This window comes from Cyrtonyx montezumae, unplaced genomic scaffold, assembly GCF_038088225.1.
Source record: "Cyrtonyx montezumae isolate F1298 unplaced genomic scaffold, pur_monq_1.0 scaffold_22, whole genome shotgun sequence".
In the NCBI taxonomy this organism is placed as follows: domain Eukaryota; kingdom Metazoa; phylum Chordata; class Aves; order Galliformes; family Odontophoridae; genus Cyrtonyx; species Cyrtonyx montezumae.
The window spans coordinates 2,672,963-2,690,197 of record NW_027071959.1 but is presented as its reverse complement, the minus strand read 5'-3'; the positions used below and the strand labels follow the sequence as shown (position 1 = coordinate 2,690,197).

Here is a 17,235-nt window from a genome sequence, read left to right as displayed (position 1 = left end):
TTATTCGAGCATGACACAGAGCAAGGGGTTTTGCATTCTTAATTGGCAAAGTCTTTTCCCACTCCACTCCGGAGGCCCCTGAGCTGTCCTGCCAATTTACTCTGATCCTGATTCACAAGCCTTGCAAACATCTTCCCAGGGCTGCCTGAAAGCCTTGGCAGTGTAACCAAATCCTCGTCTGTCGGTTCCTATCATCTGCTCCCGAGGTGTTCCCGGTGCCTTCTGTTGGGTTCCCAGCACTGTCCTGCAGCCATCGTGCCCCCAGAAAAGCAGGGAGCATCACGAGGTGCTGGGGTCAGCAGCCCTCTGAAATGCACCGGCTGCAGCTCTGCCCAGGGGAAGGGAGGCTGAGGAAAGAAGCAGCTGGGAAGGCAGATGATTGAAGAGAAATAAAGGAAAGAAGAGGGAAGGAGAAGTGAAGTTCTGCCAGTTCCTAGCAAGGCTCCTCCAGTGCCCAGCATCTCTGCTGGGAGAAGTCCTGCACCTGCAAAGTCAGGGCTTGTAACACGGGTCTGACACTGCCTGGCCATGCAGTGTTACCATAGGCAGCCAGGATGGGTACCCGCACCCAGGTGTTCACACCTGAGCCTGGAGAGCTTGGCAGGAAGGAGGCACTCTGACAGACACCCAAAAACAACTGCATTTCTCCTTGTTCTCCCCTAATTCATAGAATCAGGGAATCGTTCAGGTTGGAAAAGACCTCTCGGATCCCCACGCCCAACCCCACCCCATCTCCACTGACTGTGTCCCCAAGTGCCACATCTCCACGGTTCTGGAACATCTCCAGGGACAGTGACCCCAACACCTCCCTGGGCAGCTGTGCCAGTGCCCACTGTTTTGGAGTGAACCTCTCTTAGCACAGCTTAAGGCCATTACTTCTCATCCTAAAGAAAAACATCAGGAATTTGCATGTCATCCGTTCTCTCTCCCCTTTACCCAGTACCCTGTATTTTCTTCTTCCCCGCAGACTGATGGCTTCATTTTCACCTCTCTAACTCTCCCTGGCCCCTTTCTGCTATAACACAGCCCTGTTAAGTTCCCGCAGATCCATTCCAGTGCTACTCATTTGTTTCCTCATCCCTCTCGCTCCTTCCACCCCATCCCCACACACACACCTTCTGATTTATGGGCTGATGTGCCCAGTTCACTACCTGCAGCCCCAGAGCCGTTAGGGACCAATCCATCAAGGAAATGCCCTAGCCAAAGGGATTGGGAGATTCTCCACTGTCACAGTCACAACTGCCATTCGGGGGCTTGGATTGTGACGTGGCAGCTGTCTGCCTCTCTGCAAGAGAGCTGTCTCAAGACAGAAATATTATTTACAAGATAATGTGGCTTATGGAGAAGGGAAGAGGGGGAAATGTGACTGCCCGTGGGGAGCGGAGAAGGCGTTTTGATGACTGCAGCATCCTGCCATTTGCAGGAAGACATACAGCTCTGAGCTCTTAATTGGGAACGGGATGCAGGCTCTGGGGTGTCCTCACTGGGTTTGCATGGATTCTGCAGGGAAGAGGTGGGGGATCCGTGCTGAGACAGTTCCCAGGGCAACTTCTGCATCCAACGTCTTGGCACCGTGCTGCAGGTTCACATGTGCTGCACTGACGCAGTTAACCTGGCAGATCTGAGCTCTCCAACTCACTGGTACAGACCCCGGAAAGCAATGCCCTGGGAAATGTTTATGCACCTCATTTCACTCCTGCATGACAGCAGCAAATCTGGATGCCAGAGAGGGCTGGCTGTGTGGGAACGGGGCGGATGGCAAGGACCCAGCCCCACACAGGATGGTGGGGGGTAGGGAGGTCCAACCTTCAGCTGATCCCACGGTGAGAAGGGGATAAATCCTGCATCGTTTGGGTACGTGTGCTTATGTGATTCGTATGTGGGCATCATTCTGAGGCCTTGGGGATGAGTGGGAGAACCAAGGCTGTGTAGTGCAGTATCCAGTCTCTGGGAGCAGCCAGGAGCCAGAGCAGCAAGAAAAAAATGAGAATGAGGTGTGACAGACACGTTCTACAAAGTACCTTTTCCCCTCATCCTTGTCTCGCTCCCTTCTCCTGGATCTCTTTTCCTTCTCCTCCTCCTCCTCCTTCTTCCTCCATTCCAATTATCTCCTTCTTTCATCAGTGCCGGAGCTGTAAGTACAAAGTACCAATTAGCTAGTTTTCAAGTTTAATTAGGTTGGAAGGTAGAGCAAATTAAATCCTTTTATCGTACGTTTCAAAGCGCTTTCCCATCAAGCCCATGGGATGGGATTCCTTTGCACGAGGGCCATGTCAGCTGCTGAGGAGCTGGCCCATGTCACTGAGCACTGCAGCCATGGGGAGAACGGGAGATGGAGTGCAAGAGAGGATCCATCTCCCTCACCCCTACATCCTGCAGCCAGCTTTGTAAGGCTTCAGGGTGACAGGCTTTGAGGCAAGTCCTACCTCAGTGCACCTCCTATTGGTCCTCAGCTTTTCTAAGCTGTGCATTAAGTCAGTGAAGATTGTGTGGGTTGGACCCTCTGCCCCCTGAGCCCGATTCTGCCCCTTGTTGGACTCACTAACCCTCTCTCCTGTGCTTCATTGTGTGTTGCAGACAAGCCGCTACCTCAGAGTGCCCTGGGAGGCATCATTGGCATTGTGGGAGGTGTCATCGCCGCTGCTCTCATCCTTGGTGTGGCTGTCACTGTGTTCATCGTCTACAGGAGGCAACAGAAGGACCGCACAGAGGCAGACCATGACCTGTGAGTAGCCCTGGGCTGGCAGGGAGCACAGCAGCACCGCTGTGGTGTAGGGCAGCCCAGAGTGCAGTTGGCCTCGCCGAGCACACAGAGCCTTTTTACTGCTGTCCATCCCCTCCTGCCACGCTCTGCACCTCATTTCCCTCCTTCCTGCCCCTTGGTGCTTTCCATCCTGTTTGCTCTTATTTCTGGATGCTTCCCCTGACCGTCGGAGGAAGCTGAAGCACAATTCACCTGATGCTGCACATAGACCCTCACAGTGGACTCCCATCCACCTACACCTGGTGCCAGCCTGAAGGTGATGCTGGAGCACACCCAGGTGCTCTCCTGTGGCAGAGGCTCACTTCTCTCTGCCCCTCAGTCAGAAATACCTTTCCCAGCCACTCCCTGCACAGCTCTGTCTGATCACAGGAGCACCCCTCCCTTCCCATCTCTCAGAGAGGCACCAAACCCCAAGGCTGGAAGTTGCTTTTATCACCCCCATTCCCCCCCCCACCATCGCTGTTACATTTGGCCACATTTTGTGCTCCATTTAATCCCATTTTGAGAGAGGGCATGGGAGGACAGCGAGCGAGGGAGGGAAGGGGACTGGGGAAAACAGAAGGGCACACAAATAAAGAACAGCACCACAAGGTGAAACTGCATCAACAGCATCAGCCCTATAGCAGAGATGCATTCAGACGATCCATTTCCCACAATGTCCCTCCAGGAAGGCGCAAGGAAGAGTCACTTTAGCCAAGAATAGAAACACAACGATGCCCTGAGCGCAGGGATGGTGGAGCCCAGTCCAGAGCCTCGCAGAATTCATACTGTTTCTTTTCTTTAGATCCATGAAGTCAATGTCCTGCAGATCCCCACGGGCCCACTGCACCCTTCCCCTCACCAATAACCCCAATCCCATGCTGGAATCTGCCGTGCTGCCAAGGAAAATTGCCCATCCCAGTCGGGAGATCTGATGAAGTTTGTAGAAGGAGAGGGGAGGGGAAGCTGGCTAATTAGTGGATCGGAGTTTTAATAAGTTTTGTAAAAGGATTAGGCACATCTGTGCATACAGACGGAATGTGCAGAGACAGGCTCCAGGCTGGGATTATAACGGCTGCCAATCCCTGTGTGTTCTGGGGCAAAAGCCGATCCCCTGACTGGGGGTCAGGGTTAAACATCCTGAATGGCACAGCATGGAGATGAGGGAGATTCCAGCTCCCACTGGAAAACTTGTAGCAGGGGCCACAGTCCTAAATAACTCCCCTATTGGGTGTGCCATGACCTCACTGGTTTGCAGTGGCCACCAGCCCACTGCCACCATCTGAGCATCCATCCCATGGGATGCTTGGAGCCACCCCGAAACAGCACTGAGAGACAGGGATCCCAGCTACACCCCGTTGCTCTGCAATCTGACACAGGGAAGTGCTTGGGAATGGGAGCGGGGAGATAGGAGGGTGTTTGTTCCTATTAACAATTCCAATCAGGGTGAGAGAAAGAAAAGAGGGGAGTTGCTGAGAATAACCCATATGATTATGCTGACAGTTTGGTGACAAACACAGTCAAATCCTCAGTGCGTGCAGGCTCCAGCCTGCTGTGGCACATAAAAGCAGGCAGACCCCTTCCTCCTGCTCTCTAATCAGCTGCCTCTTCTCTCCCCTCAGCATTGACTTGCCTCCCTCCCACAAACCTGCCCCTCCACCGAAGAGGAAGCAGGAGCTGAAAAGCCACCTGACTGCTGAAGACATCCAGGTACGCCCTCCACCTTGCTGCCAGATCCTTCCCATGGCGAGGGGACCAGGCAGTGCCCTTAGAGCCTGGATTTGGGATGGCCGGGTTTGCAAGAGCCCAGGAACCCGTGGCATGAGTTTGGGGGACAGCAGGTTTTCCCTATCCCCAAAGATGGGCACTTGGGGGGCAGTGGGTGAGGACTTGTCTGACCGTGGTTCCTGAAGATGGGCACAGATTGAGAGCTGTACTTTGGACCCCGTTTTCTCCCTTCAGGAGCAATTGGGTTCTGATTGAGGTGGCATCCAGATGGGCCCTTGGGTGTGAGGGTTTGAGCATCACCACCGTTGCGAACACGAGAGGCTGCTGTGAGAAAAAGGAGCAGGGGAGTGAAATAAAGAGAGCAGGAGGCAAGTTGTATGGGAGGAGCAAGAGAAAAGGTAGAGGTTGCCCCAGGTAGCAGCAGGAGGATAGTGCTTGCTCCTCACCTCCTTTCTCTCTCTGTTACAGGTGGTTCACTTGGACAACATGAAGCATGAGGAGGAGCTCCAGAAGTTCCCTCTGCAGCCCCCATACTATGACATGGCAGCCAGCGAGCCCTCCACCTACACTGACAAGCTGGTAAGGGGAGCAGGGCGCTCAGAATACCTTCCTCAGCCTCACTGCTTTCACCCAGTATCCCTCACCCCATGGCAAAAGACCCCATATCCAGCCTTCATGTGACAGCCGAGTCAGGTACCCCACCCATAACCCTCCTGCAGCTGGCTGGGATCTGCAGCAGAGCTTTGCAGAGCAATTATTGGCCAGGCACAGCGTGCTAGGGTTTGACTCTCCACTGACAAGTTCCTTAAAGCCCGTTGTTTTGTGTGGATTTGTTCAGTGGCAGAGAGGGAGATGCTAATGTGAGGCAGCAGCAGCAGGGAGATTAAGGGTCAGGGAGAGATGCTAGCAGCCAGGCAGGGGAGGGTGAATTTCAGGGAGCAAGGCTAGTGGAGAAAATGTAGATACAAGAGGGCAAAGGCATGGGAAACAAATCCATCCCTCCCTCACCCCACATCATGGGACTGCTCCCTGCATCCTTGGTGGGACCTCACACGAGGGCTGCAGCTCTCGACATCAAAGCCAGGTGCCTCAACGTATCAGCACGCGAACCTGCTTCTTTGCCAAGGCCTTATAATCACCAGCCAATACGGACGGATAATTTATGAACGTGACTAATTAGTGCCACCCTCCAGTTCAGCCTGGAATGACCCTCGGATGTGCAGATAACAGAAGGACGGGGCCCGGTGACCTTTAGCCAGCAGCGAGACAGATGCTGAGGGCATCGGTGATAAAACAGCTCAGATGCATCTCTGCTCTGAGCCGTGCCAATGTGATCCTCTTTACTGCAGCCAAGCTGAAAGTGGCTGATGCCCCTAAAGAAAAACCTCCTCTTGGAGCCCTCCCTCAGCCCTGGGCTTGTCTCCAGCCCCTTCAGTGAGGCAGGTGGGTTTGAAAACAAAGCACAGGACACTGGAGGCAGACGGGCTGCTCTGCGGAGAGCGGCTGAGAGCTGCTTTTCAGGAGAGCAGGAGGATGGAGGAGCTCATTTTGGGAAATAACGAGCAGTCAGTTAATTAAGTGGCAGAGCTAGTGATGTGAGATGGGGCCTGATGGGTAGCTGCTCCGTAACCATGGGAACAGAGTTTGCTGCTCTCAATCCTGGTCTGAGAAGATGCATTTCCACATCCCATGCTTGGCACTCTGCTCCTTACCCTCGCTCCCAGCCCAGCAGCAATGAGCTGCAGTTTGCTCCTGCCCAAAAAGAGAATCCCTCAGTGCTGGGGACACAAGGTCCGGGTGACTGAGCTGCTGCAGCTGTGTGGCACAGCTGGGGGGGGACCTGCCCTCTGGGTCTGGCAGCCCTCGCAACGCTCCCAAGCTCCCGTTGCCTGCACACAGAGCATCTTGGCTTTGTGCCCCAGGAACGAGCCGAGGCTCGCTCTCCTTTCTTGCTAAATCACTGCATCCTTTGGGCAGGCAGCAGGTTGTGCCAGTTCGTGACCAGCAGCGGGAAGCAAGGAGCCCCTTTGTGCCAAACAGGGCTGTGCTGCTCCGATGGCACAGCTGGGGCCTGGCTGCGTCACATTGCCCTGCCATGCCCTGCAGAGCCAGCTCCTGCCTCTCTCCTTCCAGAACCACTCTCACGAGGCACTTTTTTCACCCATTCCCTGCAGCTCCACTGGGTCTCTGCCAGTCTGACACAGCCCCATTCCTCCTTCATCCTTCCCCAGCAGCAGCTCCACCATACACATGGGTCTGAGGTCCTTCACAGGGGAGGGCAAAGGGAAAGGCAGGATATTCCTGTTCTGCTTGTGCTTCATCAGGAAATCTGACAGTGCGTGGAAGAAGATGAGAACTGAAGGGAACTGATTTCGCAGGAAAACGGGGAGGATGCATTGTGCTTGAAGTGAATTGTGCACAACCTCATAATTTGGGATAAACTGCTTTCATCACTCAGCTGCGTGAAAGCCACCGCCTGGGGAGGGCGATTTCATGGCACGAGAAGGGGAGTCGGGAAGTGATTGAAGATGGCAAAGAGTGAGGGAGGGGGAAGAGGGAGAGGTGCCAGGAGGAGAGAAATCAAGAGGAGGGGGCTGGAGGGGGGTACAGGTCGGGATATACGGGCTGGGGCACATCTGCAGGTGCTGGAAAGGGGAGTACAAGTGGATACGGGCGTGGGAAGGAATATGAACATAAAGCTGATGGCACAGATGTGCAAGGGCAGTGCAGCAGACCATGAAGGGTACAGAAGCGTGCAAGGGATCATGGTGCTGCCTGCACTGTCTCTGAGCCCTGGTGGGGCAAAAGCTTTGGTGTGCATGAAGGTATCTCAGCAGGAGCGGATGGGATGGAAGGTGGATGCGTGCTGCAGGTTGCGTGTCTGTAAACACCCATTGCACAGCGAGGTGTGCAAAGCCAGGGGCACGCCCTGTGTGCACAGAAGCATCCGTGTCATGCAAATATTGTGTGCAAGGAGGAGCGTGAAGGGGTGGAAGCGAAGCGCACGTGGGAGCGGCAGTGGGATTAGTGCGAGCGTCAGCAGTGCCCATTTGCACAGGTAGAAGGGAAAGTTTCCTTGCTGCAGACAGCAGAATAATTCCTCCTTTTTACAGAGCAATTACCAGGGTGCCGATGCTGATGATTTACGAAGAGCGTTTGCACGTAGCAGTACTAGACCTTGTATACAAGCCACATTATTGATATTGTAATAAATTCTGCTCCCAACAAGCAGCAGGGAGCAGGAGCAAGCCTGAGAGCAGCAGAGAGCAAGGGGACTCCCCAGAGCAAGCACCTCCGGAGGAAAGCAACATATCTGGGGAGGACAGATGGGAAACAGGGTGGGAAGGAGCTCAAGGCTCAGCCCGACTTTATCTGAGACCAGAGAGGGTGCTGAGATAGAAGAGGAAGGGGAGAGCTCTGCAGAGCATAGGTGGAGGTTTGAGATGAGCTGGCACTGTTCATCCTCCTCGCTGCCCGTAGGCACTCAGAGTGTCAGAGCCCTGAACAGCCCTTCCAGCAGCAGGCACACACCCAGCTCGTTACAGGGCCTCCTGCTAATGGCTCTGCCACAGCCGGCGTGGGGCTGAGGGCATTCCAAACACAGGGCAGAGAAATATTTTCAGATTCAACCACTTTTGCCTTGTTGCTGCGTGATGCAGCCATTTTGGAATAGCTTTCCCCTTTCCCTGCCCCTTCTCCATTTGGAAGAGGCAGCTCTCTCCACTCAGAGAGGCTTAGCAGGTGCTTGGCAGAGGAATTAAAGACCCTCTGCAGGGAAAGGGGCGAGGGCACCTCTCACACCTTGTCCTCTGACACCAGGGATGTCCCTAACACACACCATTCCACCTCCTGGGGACTCACTTCCCCCTGAGCACTGAGATTTCCAGGTCACCCTGCTTCCCAAGGTTCTCTGACCGTAACTGTGTGCAAAGAGTGAGTGACATCAGGATGGGAGTGATCAGACAAATCGGGTAATATTCCGTTCATGCAGCTCTTGCTGTTAAAGCTGCTTAGAAAGGGAATGCCCATCCATATTTCCAAGCCAAAGAAGGATGATTTTGGCATCTATTAGACATGATCACAACCACAAAATCACACTGCACAGTTCATCTGCTGTAGCATAACGTGCAGTCAAATCTGGTGCAAAACCGTGGCATAAAAGAAAAGCCATAACAGCCCCACACCAGGGCAAAACAGCAGCACCAGTTAAGCAGTGCCATTTCCCTACAGTAATACTCCCTCTCCCTGCAGATAACTCCGTCCTGACACCCCAGACTCAATCCTTTCCCATCACTATTGCCCACAAACCCCAAATTCTTGGCTCAGAGCTGATGGTTCAGGTATCCTGCGAGGTTTGAGCTCACCAAGCCAGCCTGGCTGGGGTCAGTGCTGGTCTTGGGGTGAGGGGCAGCAGGGAGCAGCATGGTGCCACCAGCCTGGCTGCGGGTCTTTGGGCTTGCAGGTGGCTTTGGGGAGAAGTGACATGGGGACCTCGGGTTTGATTTGGTATTTCACCTGACTGATTGCTCATACCATCCCTCCCTCCCTCTTTTTAACTGTTTTTTCTTCCTCTCCTCTCACCCTTCTCTCTTCTTTTTCCTCCCCCCATCACTCAAACCTCATCCCACCTCATCCACTCACTCCCTCCGGCTCGGCTCCCATCTTCTCACCTCCCTGACCCCCCAAACCCCTCCTCCTGTCCCCTCCTCCCCCCCCACTGCCTCGCTGCTCTCTTCTCTCCAGAACTCTGGCACCAAGGACTGTGATGTCCACTATGCAGAGCTGGACACGGCCGCTCTGGCCTCGTCACCCAGTCCTCGGACCTCCATCCATGCTGGCGGAGACCTAGTCGAGTATGCAACCATCCAGCCCAACTTACGCTAGCGCATGTCACTCTAGGCCCTTTCCCCTCAGATTCTGGCCTCAAGGTACACAATTGCACTCTGCCTTCCTCACTGTGCTCCTCTCTGCAGTCCCTGCATCCCCTGTCCTTGTCGTGGAGTGCTCCTAATCCATCCCACCCACCCCTCTCTTCCCGCACGCTGCCCTTGTGTCAGGGGCTGGAGGAATGCCTTTGCCTTCTGTGCATGCTCTCTTGTTGTCCTTTGCTTTCTACAGGGAGGTGAGGCATGTGGGAGGGAAGGGTTAATGGTTGGGTTTCACAGCCAGCCTGGCTGGAGGCACAGGGAGAAACGAGGTGGGTTTGAGGGGTGCAGATCGATATGGGGCGTTTTGGTAAGGGGACACGTTGCTGAGCAAAGCAGCCATATCAGGAGGTCAAAACTTTAGGAGATGCTAAAAGTGCCTTCAAGGCTACCCAGACGAGGGGAAGGAAAGAGAAGGGGACTGAGATGGGGAAAAAAAAGAGAGATTGTGTGCGTGGAAGAGACTATAGATAAGAGGGAGCATATGTGCATGTGTGAAAGAACAAGGTGGGAGAGTACGTGAGAGAAATGGGAACACATAAAGGTTCTTGCATCTGAAAGTCAGGGAAAAAGAGGCAGCCAGGGAAGGCTGGTGCATGCCCAATAGAAGAGGCTGTGTCGCAGAGGGCTGATGCAGATGGCATGTTTTGATGTTTGAGGGGGAGAAAGATTATTTCTTTTGGTTCTCTCCTGCTCAAAAGCAGAGACCAGACATGACCACTTCTCTATTTGTTTCACCCCAAGTACCACCAGGGCCCTTGGAGCTCAGGTCCTGCAGCAGGGACTGCTTAGGGCTCTGCCTGCATTTTGCCCATGAGTGGTTCTTTGCATTCTCTCCAAGTACCAGCGACTCATTGAAGCAGAATGGTGTTTTCAAAGGGAGAGTGTCCTCAGGTCTTCTCCCATCCTCTTACCCTATGATCACACTTGTTTCTCAGGTATTAAAGGTACCAATTCCCCACCTGAAATGGAACAAATTCCTCCTTTCCACTCATGGGAGGTGACCTGGGGTGATGCCAACAGCTGTTGGTCAAGAAAACAACATGGGCAGCTCCCTCTTCTGCCACAGCTCTCCCTCACTCCTAGTCCACATCCATGTCCCATGGTTTGGTGACCACAGCATCTATCTTGCTCTTTTCAACTTTGTTGCCTTATAATTGGGAGGAAGGAGCTGTGGGGTCAATGGGGCTACAGCCTCACAGGGTTCTCAGTGCATAGCAAAGAGGCAAAGGGAGGGCTGGAGGGCTCTGCAGCTCACAGAGAGAGCCAAAGGAGGCAAAAGGCAGCAATAGCTTGGGAACAGAGGAGACAATAAAGGGCAAAGGAGCTGGGTCCTTGGGAAAGTTAGGAATAGCTCCATGCAGGGGGATGAGCAGGAGGAAAACTGCTTTTTAAAAGCCTCACTGCAACCCAAGAGCATCAGTGCCAGCAGGTGGGTGATGGAGCTAGGTGGAAGGCCTATGGTGGGACAGCTCCGTGTGCCTTACCCCTGTGCCCCCTGGTTTTCCCGTGCTGGAAGGAGCCCTGTAGTTCCCCCGCTGTAGCAAAAGCCTTCCTAGGTAAGTGTCTGCACGGCCAGGCACCGGATCCAGCGGTAACCTCTCTTTCTTGCGGTGTCTCGCCCACCCCTGCTCCCAGAATGAGGATCAAGGTCTTCGTAGACGTAACGAGCGAGACTGGACAGTAAGTTGTGGATGGGTTTGCTTTTGCTTTTCTCCCTTGTGGGGTCTGTCTGCTTCAGCCATCAGGCTGCTCCCCTTACCCGCCTCCCAGCAGCTCCTGGCCACGCTGGGACCAAGAGCAAGGCAGGCACCGCTTAATCCATCCTGTGAGGTCTCACCTCACCGTCCCCAGGGTGGGGGATTTTATTGTCAGCAAAAGGACAGTAATCCTCCAAATCCAAATTTGGAAATCCTCCCAGTCTCTGTGAAGCAAAAATAAAGCCAGTCATATGGTGCTTTGAAGGTGTAATCTCACCGCCACGAAATCTCCCTGCGAAGGCACACGGCAGATCAGGGCGATTTTGGTATGCTTCTTTAATTATTTCCTCCCCCTTCACCTCCCCACACTCCTGTTCTCAGCTTTATTTGGGAATTTCTCGTCCCCATTACAGCAAGAACAGCTCAAACCACGAGACTCGCACCAAGATCCCAGCCAATTAGAGAGCAGGGTTCTGCTCTGCTTTCTGAACGCCCCTATAAAACCACATCCCTATAAACCCACTGTAATACTGAGCTGGGGTTATCAGAGAACCAGCAAGTGCTGCCTCAGCTCCCAATTACTCCATTTCCTCCCCATTAACGCAAAAATAAAAGTTGCCTTAGCATCCCCTGTTCAACAACCCCATCTCCAATGTGCAGGAGAAAAAAAAAGCAAAGCATGGAGGTGGCTCCTCATTAGCTTCCCATCAGTAGGATGAGGATTCCAACCCTGATAAAGAGTACAGGGGCTGGCTCCTAGAGAAACAGCATGGGAGTAAACGTTTAAGGTTACGGATGGTCTATGATGCTGTAGGAGCAGAGAGCAGGTAAGTAGCTGCAGTTGGTGGAACACAACCTCATGAGTGTGCTAGCTGCATAAATAATGCTTGCATGCCTCTGTGGGTGCATCCCTCACCTGAGCTCCTTCTCTTCATTCTGAGGATTTCACCTCTGGGATGTTCCAGAAATGAGAGCAGATAAACGCTCGGGACACTGAGAAGGAGTTCTTCACTTTTAGACTGACAAGAATGGATTATTTAGGGATGATCAGAAGTGCTGGATACGGTGAGGTTGGAGGGAGCTAGGAGTGCCAGAGGGATGTCTGAGAGGAGAAGACAGGTGCAGAGGAGATGGGGAAGGTTTGAGAACAAGTCATAGCAGAAATGAGAGCTAATTAAATCAAATAAAGACCGTTTAAAGGTAATCTGCCAGGCTTTCTGAAACGGATGGATTCCTGACATCCCCTTCAATCAAAGCTCTTGGAAATAAAACCGGGGAGGGGGGGGAGGATGTAACCCAGATAATGAAGAATTTTACAGAGCCAAGCTGGAAACAAAGGCAAGAAGGGGAAGTCAGGTGGGGGAAGGTGGCAGAGTTGCGTGCCGGTTCAATTTAATTAGTTCATTATCCCTAATTTAATTTCAAACTTTGTTAAAAATAAATTAGATTGGAAAAAAGTCACAGTGGGAATGGGGAAGGAAGTCAAAGGGCACTGCCTGCTAAACATGTTAATAAACACCAGGCTGATTCTGTTCTTATCCTTTTTGCTATGCAGATAAGGAAACAAAGCAGGTGCAATTGACTCCTGGCTTCGCATGCTCAGAAGGGTGAAAGCAGACAGGAAACCCTCTGCCCAAGGTGTCCAGCTGCCCTGCTCTGAGAACTGAGCACAGAATACAGCCAGAAAGAAAAGGAGAGCATATCTGTACTCACGTGGCCAGAAGTGCTGACAGAACAGCACCAGTTCTCTCCAGCATTGCTCTGTGCACGGTTCTTTCAGGCCCACATTCAGCACTGGACAGACAGAAAGATGTGTGGTTTGGGGAACCATAAGCAGCCAGTAAGGTTGGATCTCACTGCCCCTTCTGCTCCTCGCTGCTGGCTGCTAGCAACAGACACAAAACGTCTCTGTGTGTTAAACCAGAACTTCTTTTCCATTAGACCTTTCTGTCTGTGAGACCTTTTGAGCATTCACATTTGTAGGAAGCCCTCTGCTTTCCTACTGCATGCCCAAAACACATGCAAACCTGTTCTCCTCTTCGAACGGTAACAGATTGCTAACCAGGGAAAGATCCCCTCTTGCCTGCCATATCTCACTAAGGTTCAGTCACTGAGGCCACCTCCCTTCTAGTTACCCACTCACCATGCAGGAGCTAACACCATCTCCCATCCCCATAGGCACAGAAATGTGTTCTGCTGCTTTCAAGGCAACCCGAGCACAAATTATACAGGGAGAGGACCTTTGCACATCCTTAGGTGCTACCCCTTCCCTATCCCTTTTTTATCACCTAATATAATCAGAGGAATAGCAATCAATTGTTCCCTGTTCCCTTCTCCTGTTATGGAGTGGGTCCCTGTTGATGCTGTGTAGTTGGAATAGAAGTTACTGCCTCTCTGAGCGTGTGATGCTGCAGGGATGTGTGTGGTCCACTGTAAAACAAGTTTTTACACTGAGGGCGGTGAGGCACTGGCACAGGTTGCCCAGAGAGGCGGTGCTGCCCCGTCCCTGCACACAGCCAAGGTCAGGCTGGACGGGGCTCTGAGCACTGATGGAGCTGTGGGTGTCCCTGAGCACTGCAGGGAGCGGCACCACGCGGCCTTTAAGTGTCTCTTCCGACTCAAACTATTCTGTTTCTCCGAGATAGGTGTGGGAATGACCCACACGAATGTCAGAGGTACCAGTGGGATACTCCATTTTGCCAAGGAAAGAGAAAAGAAAGTCAGATTGTCCTTAGCATTGCAGCTGCTGTCCCGGTGCTCCAACTCCCCACCCTCCTGTGGCCTTGTCTGCCTTCAGAGCACCAGCCCTCCAACCTTGTTGTCTCTTGCAAGCAGTCTGAACCATCAATAAATTATTGTCGACACTTTGTTTTCTACATGATTTTTTTAAGCGTCCTGGTGAAATATTTATCCGGGAACTGGCAGCGGAGGAGTTGAGCAGATTGCTCTGTTCCTTCAGGCTTTTTCTCCTGAGGGTCAAATCTTTGTCCTCTTCACTCAACCGACTGTTTCTGCCACGTTCAAAGAGAGCAAGGAAGGACTCAAGGGCGAGTTACTTACTTCAGCCAGCCCCAAATCAAACCACAGACATGAAAGGCTGTTGCTGGTGGGTTTGCTGCCTCTTAGAGATGAGATTAGCCCTCGGTGAGAGCAAGGTCATGGTCAGTCTTGCTTGAGTCATTTTGCAGGGCTTCAGCCTAGGAAAGGGTGTTGGGCAGGAGGGAGCATCCCACCTCTGCCACCCCACAGGGAGCAGGGGCTGTGGGGTTGCTTGGAGCTGCTCTGAGCTCCCGTCTTGCCAATGGTTTACATTCTCCATGGTTGCTTTGACTCACAAGCCCGGTGCTGAGGCTGACAAAGGAGCTGCTCACACAGGTACAGCTCAGCACGCGCTCCTGGCTGCTGGCTAAACATCGGACACAATAACCTATTGTACCTCCAGAGCTGCTGGTCAGACAAATGTGCCCTTTCGTACAAAAGAGGACAGGTCTGTGTTGGACTAACGATGCACACAAGCGCTGCTTTTACAAAGCTCAGGTGTGGAAGAGTTGTAAATAAACCGCCCTTCCTTGCCCCACTGCCCGTGGTATTGAGAGAGGCAGAGAGCATAGAGGCAAGGGGCAAAGAATGCAAAACATATACATATTCTTTAGTCCAATGGATATTTCGGGAATGGCAACAGCACTGTTGAAATGCAAGGCTTTATCACCAGGCTTTCTATTTTTCTGAAGCAGCAAGCAGAACTATTTAATTTCCCATCCTATTTGCTGTATGTGAGCGTCAGCAAGGAGCTGCACTGAGTGCTTTATGGCCGGCGGAGTTTTCACCCTTTGACTTTTGTCTCTGCTTACAGAACTTTGGAAAGTGTCACTCAGAGATACCGAATGCGAGTGATTACCTGACCCGCTGCTACTCACACGACGCTCGGTACCTGCAGAAGATCCCCCACGTCTACGCCCCGTTGTCAGACCTCCCACAAGACCTCTATCCTCACCACTCAGACATCTCCTTCTGCTGCCCTCCTCCCGGCTCCCGGGCTCCGTACATCTGTCCTAAGGAACAGTACGTTTAAACATCAGCACAGTGAAACGAAGACGCTCACGGTTTTCACTCCTCCCGACCCCATTGCTCAACAGCCAAGGCCTTTCAATCCCCTCTTTGCCCTTTGCTTATTTTATCGATTGGTTTTGATTTTTTAATTCGGGTGCAATTGTAAGTGACATGATTAGGTTAAGTGTCTGCCTGGCTTGTTCGTGCCCAAGGGAACACTCTGCCTTCGTCCATATCTCGTCCCGTCCCTGAGTCTCTTTTTCCTCTTGCTGGCCCTCCTGTACCAAGCTGGCTATCTCTACGCTGTTTGCACCAGAGTAGCCAGGTGTGGATTCTTCACAACCCCTTTGGAGAAAATGGTTTTCCCCCTTGGCAGTGGGGATAGGAGATCCCTGTTGCGAAGAGATAACCAGCCAAGATTAGTGAACCAAATAAGATGCTTCTAAAGAAAGATGCTCTAAACCAACCCAAGAAGAAAGGGAAGGGCTTGGTTTAGGGATTGTGTTTGTCCTTTTTCCCTCCTGTTCCCACTCCCAATTGCTTGGATTGGCTCTTTTTAACCCAGATGGCACTGGGATACATTCAAAGTGAACACATCATAGAAAGTATCCTTTGAATAACCTTCTTATAACCTGAAACTCAGAGGGGAAAAAATTAGAAAGGAAAACGATCTCTCTCATTTTCCTTTTCAAAGCCCAGCGTGACTCCCCACTAGTTTTTCCCCCTCTTCTCCAAACATTGATTGGGATTTCAAAATGAACTCAGGCAGAATATGAAGAAAAAAGTCACGATTTCAGGTAATCTTCTTACTCTAAATGAGGGATAAAAGCCAACAGAGGAATCTGGCCTTTTAACCTTTTTTAAAGCATCTTAGTTTTGGGACTATATATTTTTTTCTAATGTTTGGAATGTGTGTGGGTATGCAAATCCAAACGTGTACATTCCTGCAACCATGAAGTGTTTTAGAGAAGGGAATTTATCTCCTCCACATCACATTTGTGTCCACTTGTATTAGAGGAAAAAAATAAATATAGAGATACACTTATATGTATATAAAAGCAAAGAAGAGGAGAAAAAGGAAGGAGAATCTAATGAGACAGCTTGGTCTTGAGGTTAACCTTCACCTGCTCCACCCAGCTGTGGTGGAGAAGAGGTGAGGTTGGGGTGTGAACAAGGGGGTGTGCCCTCTTGGAGAATGGGCATTTGCTTTCCTCTGTCTCGGGTTGGGGATTGGACATTCTGTGGACAGCATCGCTTTGGACGCCAGGAGGATGTCAGAGCCGAGTGTGGAGGGAGCAGAAGGAACCACACCACCATCCTGCTGCCCAGACACTAAACCAAGCTCCAGTGCCACTTCCACCAGTGAGCAACGCACCCAGCTCACTGCAGGGTGAGAGGGTGCTGTCCTGGGTGCTGCCCGAGCACTCCGGCACCTCTTTATTTTTGTACATCCAAATCTAAGCAGCTGTAGTTGTTCTATGCACTTTCTTTGTCCCCATCGCCTGGAGCAGCCATGGGACTCACTCTGCTTGCTCCCCTTCCTGCACAGTGAAGCACAGCCTCATGGAGTCCCTGCAGGGATAGATGAGAAACGGGTGGGGAGGTGGCTGAGGGTCCCAGTGTCAGGAGGGTGGAAGGCAGAGTGCAGGCAGAAGGTGCTGTTGCCTTTTCCGGCTGAAATTGGCAATGCCTGCACAGCACAGCAGTCTCTCTGTGCTCCAGTGCCTGCAGTGCTCCCATGCCAAGATGGTCAGGAACTCAAGGACTTTGCCTTAGAGCATGAGGTGTGACTTCCCAATGCCACACTATTGGTCTTGACTGATTGAGGCCTTTTTGGAGTCATTTGGACTTCTATTTCTGTCTCCAGAGAACTCAGCCAGGCACATCCCTACAGCAATGGACTTCAGTGCTATGTGTCTTGCTTCGGATGATGCATTTTTCTCCCTTTTGTTTTCTTCTCAACACACCTTGGAGAACTTTCTGGCTACCACAGAGCTAGAACCGGGTGCACTCTGAGCTGAAGCCATGGCAGCACATCCAGCCCAACAGGGGAAACCATGCTTTGGACTCTGTCAAGCCTGCTTCTGGT

The 17,235-nt window shown here is 52.1% G+C and overlaps 1 protein-coding gene across 1 annotated transcript; it reads left to right on the top strand.

The window, feature by feature from the left end:
- Positions 1 to 2,332: 2,332 nt before the first annotated feature.
- On the top strand, positions 2,333 to 15,412 carry LOC136049798 (uncharacterized). Its single transcript, XM_065738292.1, has 5 exons — positions 2,333 to 2,387; positions 2,578 to 2,725; positions 4,366 to 4,453; positions 4,940 to 5,050; positions 14,950 to 15,412. The coding sequence occupies exons 1-5, from the start codon at positions 2,333 to 2,335 to the stop codon at positions 15,166 to 15,168; spliced, it is 621 nt and encodes a 206-aa protein (XP_065594364.1). The 3' UTR covers positions 15,169 to 15,412.
- Positions 15,413 to 17,235: the final 1,823 nt, after the last annotated feature.

What these genes read in the sequence shown, in the direction of transcription:
- LOC136049798 (XM_065738292.1), top strand. Translation starts at nt 2,333, where the DNA reads ATGGAGTGCAAGAGAGGATCCATCTCCCTCACCCCTACATCCTGCAGC. An exon ending in TACATCCTGCAGCCAGCTTT is followed by an intron (nt 2,388 to 2,577) that starts GTAAGGCTTCAG and finishes TGTGTGTTGCAG; the next exon opens with ACAAGCCGCTACCTCAGAGT. An exon ending in CCACCTACACTGACAAGCTG is followed by an intron (nt 5,051 to 14,949) that starts GTAAGGGGAGCA and finishes CTCTGCTTACAG; the next exon opens with AACTTTGGAAAGTGTCACTC.